The sequence below is a fragment of the Ailuropoda melanoleuca genome, chromosome 2, assembly GCF_002007445.2.
Source record: "Ailuropoda melanoleuca isolate Jingjing chromosome 2, ASM200744v2, whole genome shotgun sequence".
NCBI classification, from domain to species: Eukaryota; Metazoa; Chordata; class Mammalia; order Carnivora; family Ursidae; genus Ailuropoda; species Ailuropoda melanoleuca.
Window position 1 is genome coordinate 165,743,569 of NC_048219.1, and position 5,356 is coordinate 165,748,924.

Genomic DNA, 5,356 nt, shown 5'->3' on the forward strand with positions numbered 1-5,356 from the left:
TTCTTTTCTTTTCTTTTCTTTTCTTTTCTTTTCTTTTCTTTTCTTTTCTTTTCTTTTCTTCTTTTTTTCCTTTCATCAATCTCAGTGATCCAACGGAATGGCAAGAACGCTTAGTCCCTTTCAAAAGTTTATTTGTAGGAGCCCTTGGTTTAACCTAGGAAAATCCGGAGCTGTCCCGTTGTGGAAAGTTGTGACTCTTGCCTTTAGGAGGCGCTGTTTGTCAGAGTTACCCCAAACCCGCAGAGGGAGGGGAAAAGGCAGCCGGGGCAGCGATGACGTAGGCAGGAAATAATTTATAAAGCTGCCCAACCGGAAGATCCCGTTTTCCCTTGCGGAGGCCGCAAGTCTTGAGTTCTCTTCCCGCGCAAATGGGAACTTCGCTGGAACTTGGATCACGCAGAAGATTCTAATTTCTTTAAAACTTTATTTTCAGGCAGTGTCTCCGGAACCATTTACCTCCAGAGGGTCAACGGAATTGGATCTGAAGGTATGGGATTAGCACCTTTCCGCTGCTGAGCTCTTACCCTCTAGCCTTGTTCCTTGCTTTAGTGACAGACACTTGTAGAAACTCTCGTCGGCAGTGGCACTATTTTTGCCTGGATTTACTAGCCGTGCTAGGGAAAATGAAGGTTTAAAAAGCCCCAGAAAGCTCCAACAGAGACTTTTACAGGCGGAAATATGCTAGTCCCTAAATAGAAACAAAGTCTGGCCGACTACAGATTGGAATGTTTGGGAAACTTCGAGGCAAACGTGGGTAACTTAGAATAAGAAGCCGTCTCCAAGAAACCGTTCGTTTGGTTTCTGGTATCACAGACTACTTCCAGAAGGGAAGACCCCATGGATGATCACATTAAAAACACCATTTTCTGTTTTCTTTCTCTGACCCCCCCTTTCCCTCCCTCTCTTTATCTCCTTAAGTAATCGGCCACACCCAATGTGGGGCTTGAACTCAAAACCCTGAGATCAAGCGTCACATGCTGTACCTACTGAGCCACCCAGGCGCCCCTTATTTTCTTGTTCTAACAAAAAAAGTAATGTGTGTTTATTGCATAAAATCCAAGAAACTCGGACAGGAGCCGAGAAGAGAATTTATAGTATTTGTATTTCTACCACCTAGATCTAACCACTCTTTGTTAGTGATGTTTTTTGTTACGTTCTCCTTCCTTTGTAAAGTGGTTTCTTGTTTCTAAATAGCCAAGTCTTGCAGAGAGAATATATACCTTGAGGCCTTACAGAATAAACAATATTACACTGAAAAATTTTATCAGCTCATTGCTCCTCTGATTAGAATGGAATTTAGTGTAGAAAGTACCATATGAACTTTATGAACTCATCTGGTGGAAATACTAATTTAGGTAATTTGTGACTTCCTTCATTGATTTGGGCAACTCTTGTCCAAAACCACCCTTTCTTTTGGGGTCTAGGATTATGGCTTCTCTTTTTGTGCGATATGGACCTGTCCGTTATGGTTGTTCTTGGATTACTGGACGCTTGTGAAATATAAACCCCCAGACCGCTTTATTTCTAAAATGAAAGGCATAAATCTAAGTGCTATTTCTGTCTCTTGGTGGGAATGAGTGAAGAGTTCTAATGGGGAGAGATTGTGCTTTGTCAGCATCCCTTTTGACTAGCTCTCACCAGGGACATTTTGACTTGGGAGAGAAATCAAAGTAAATCGGATTCCAAAAAGAGCTCCCTCCAGGCCTCCAAAAGGGTCGCCACACAAGTGTTGGGCTCATTTTTCTGGCGATTGGTTTTTGAAGTAAGCTCACAGGAATTTTTCAGCCCTTTTGGGAAAGTCTCCTGCCTGGAACGGAGGAGGCCTGATAAGCTGGGGTTCCATGTATGCTTCCTCTCTCATGTGCTGCCCCACCTCTGTCTCTTTCAGGCTGGCCATGACATCTCAAGGTCAAAGTTCGAATTTCCCTTCAGATGATAATGGTCAATCGAGCTTCCGCGGGAAGCTTCTGACCATTGATTCAAAGCTGGGGAACCAAGATGTGGAGGGCTTAAAGTTTCTCTGCCGAGACTGCATCTCCCACAAGAACCTGGAGAAGTCCAGCTCAGCCTCAGACATTTTTGATCATCTGTTGGCCCAGGAGCTGCTGAGTGAGGAAGACCCTTTCTTCCTAGCAGAACTCCTCTACATAATCAAGCAGAAATCGCTGCTGCGGTACCTCAACCAAAGCAAAGAGCAAGTGGAGAGTTTGCTGCCTACCCGAGGGAGGGTCTCTCTGTTCAGGTGAGGAGGGGTCTGTGATCAAGACGGGGTCAGGGGTGGGGTGGGGGGGTGCTTTCCACCTAGTCAGTGTTCCTTTGGGCCACGGGGCTTTGAAAAGAGGCTGGGATTAAGATCTTCTTATCTACGCCCTTGGATGACACAGTGCTTCTAAACCAGATCTCGCTGCGCGTCAGGTGCTCATGAGATGAGAGGTGGGGAGGTCAGCGAGGCTTTTCAAAGCCGGGCTCTGGGCCTGGCAGTGGCTTCCCTTGGTTGGCTTCTCACTGCCCCAGGAAGCCCGCTTCAGCGTAGCAGGGCCTCCACTTTTTTACCCTCCACATTCCCAGACAGCCCTTCTTCCTGTGAGTCACTGTGGGGACTCATGAGAAGAGGGAATGTATGCATTTTTGAGGCCACATAAGCAGAATGACAAAGGAGATGTGTCTATGGGGTAGGGAAGGACACCATTTATACCTTGTCCAGTTTTAAATTTTCATACATTTTTGGGTGAAACCCAGAGAGGTAAAATACAGACATATTATCCATGGTGTGACGTACAGGCACAGGTCTATCATGGGTCAGACCTTAGGTAACATGATTTTGTTTACTTAAGTTTTTTATTTGTAATTGAGATATAATTGACCTATAACATTATAATAGTTTTGGATGTACAACATCATGATTTGATGTATGTATATATTGTGAAATGATCGCCACAGTAAATTTGACATTCGTCACCATATATAGTTACAAATTTTGTGTGTGTGTGAGTGATGAGAACTTTTAAAACCCACTCTTTAGCAACTTTGAAATATACAACAGAGTATAGTTGATCCTTCAGCCTACTTCTACTGCTTATTGTGTTATCTTTTAAAATTTTATTTTGTTTTTAATCTTATTTTATTTTTTGAGAGAGAGTGTGTGTGCTCAAGTGGGCACCGGGGGAGTGTGAGGAGGGGAGGGCAGAGGGAGGGGGAGACAGAGAATCTTAAGCAGACTCCACACTCAGTGTGGAGCCCAATGCAGGGCCTGATCTCACAACCCTGAGATCATGACCTGAGCTGAAATCAAGAGTCCGAGACTTACCTGCACCTACCCCAGCACCCCCTTATTGTGTTATATTAATGTAATGGGCCACTTAAGGCTCAGGGTTTTGTTTTGAATCTATACAGTGGGATTCAAAATTGTCTACTTATAGGTTGTGATCATTCACATGAGAGAGAATATTTATAAAAAAGCACTTGATTTACTGTGCTGTCCTCTGCAAGTGTGAGGTTTTATTTGTTTCTCTTGGATGTATGTCTTAGAAACCTGCTCTATGAACTGTCAGAAGGCATCGGCTCAGAGAACTTAAAGGACATGATCTTCCTTCTGAGGGACTCGATTCCCAAAATCCAGATGGTAAGTGGGTCGTATAGGGTGGGGTATTTGTGAGCACTGCTATAATTAGTGTTGGGAATATGCTGGACGGGGTTTTCAGAAAGGGTTTGTACTTGCTGGAGATGATGTCATACAGTGCTTAGGAACATTGACTTTGGTGCTGTATGGGCCTGAATTCTAGTCCTGGTTCTAACGCCTTGATGTGAGGTGAGGGATTGAAGTTTTCTGAGTCTCCGTTTTCTCGTACATCATATTTCGGACAATCACACTCCTTCCAGGACTGTTGGGAGAATTAGACAACATAATGTGGGTAAAATTTGGCACCTAGTAATCAGGTAGCAAATGGTTAACTGCTGTTGGGACCTACCATGTTTTACCATAGAGAAATGTGTGGAAATGAGGAGGCAGGAAATCATGGCAGAGTGGGAATGAGTCATTGATCAACTATATTAAGTGTCCTTTTGAGGAACTTTGCATTATCTCCTATGTAGGGTTTTTGTGAAAATCAAATGAGACATCTGTTTGAGGATACGCTTTGTAGAGGGCTGTCCAGGTGTTTTGAACTGATAGTAGTATTTTTAATAATAACATAATTGCTGTCTATTAATATTATTGCTGTATGGGTCACATTTAAGGGTAGGAAAGTAGCAGCCGATCTCTCTTCCAGGCCTTAAAACTTCATATGTTTTTCTTTTGATTGTAATATCAACTTGTAACAAGCAAGTTAGTTAGCTTGGGAAGGACCACTTTTCAAATTTTACCCTTTAACATTACTTTATAATTGTGCTATTCAACTGCTATTTTTATTAGATTTTAAGTTATGTAACATCTGGTGACACCCAAAAAAACAAGTAACGTGTATGGAAGTTACAAAATGTAGTACTAAGTGAACAGCCATGAACCTCCCTGCCCCCCCATGCAACTTAGGAATGCGAGTATCACCCACGCTCTGAGTATCACCCATGCTCCGAGTATCACCCACGCTCCACATGGCACGCGTACCCCTCCCATTATCATAGTCTCCTGAGATCGGCTGATATTATTGACAAATAAATTTGGTCTTTAGAAAAATCACTGAGGATTGGGAAGCTGTTTTACATGGGGTAGGTTAAATGAGGACTATGTAAGTAGCTCATTAGGTTTCCTGGTGTCCGACCCGTAGACCTGAGTATGTTCATTTTGTTTACATTGCTCACAATCTTTGAGATATTTTTTCCCCTTTTAGAGCCCTCAGGGGTTTTAGCCTCTGTGTCTTTTGATTAGTCATCTCTTGAGGCTCCTTTTTTCCAGAAGTTGGTTGTGGGTTCCGTGGGGTTGGAGACTGAGTCTTACTCATCAGTATAGGCCCAGAACCTTTAGAATCTGTTACAGAATCGTGCTCTGGATGAAAGCATACATGAATGGGATGATATAGCCTTCCTTTTCTCTTTCTGAGAAAATGTCCTGAACCCTTTCCGTTTATATGCTTTTGCAATGAATCACTGGAGAGATTAGCAGCTGAACTAAACTACCTTGATGGGATATGCAAAGATACACGGCTAACATTCTTATACATACTGCCGTTTATCAGAATCTGCTAATTTTCTCCCGTAGATAGCCCCTGAAAGTTCTGATAGATTTCTGTTTTTGTTTTTTACACCTTTTTCTTCTTTTTATCTTTTTATTCTTTTTTTAAAAATATTTATTTATTTATTTATTTATTTATTTGACAGAGATAGAGACAGCCAGCGAGAGAGGGTACACGAGCAGGGGGAG

At 42.6% G+C, this 5,356-nt stretch overlaps 2 protein-coding genes across 2 annotated transcripts in view; both read left to right on the forward strand.

Moving 5' to 3' along the window:
- CFLAR (CASP8 and FADD like apoptosis regulator) overlaps nt 1-1,966 on the forward strand; it is a 36,448-nt gene extending 34,482 nt beyond the window's left edge. The window contains exons 10-11 of the transcript XR_004623564.1: nt 434-487; nt 1,889-1,966. The gene's annotated coding sequence lies outside the window, so the exon portion shown is untranslated. The remainder of the gene's footprint in view (nt 1-433; nt 488-1,888) is intronic.
- Nucleotides 297-5,356, forward strand: part of CASP10 (caspase 10) — a 14,631-nt gene continuing 9,571 nt past the window's right edge. The window contains exons 1-4 of the mRNA XM_034642479.1: nt 297-487; nt 1,889-2,242; nt 3,529-3,651; nt 3,880-3,911. Coding sequence (XP_034498370.1) covers nt 1,896-2,242; nt 3,529-3,651; nt 3,880-3,911 — 502 coding nt within the window. The 5' untranslated portion in view covers nt 297-487; nt 1,889-1,895. The remainder of the gene's footprint in view (nt 488-1,888; nt 2,243-3,528; nt 3,652-3,879; nt 3,912-5,356) is intronic.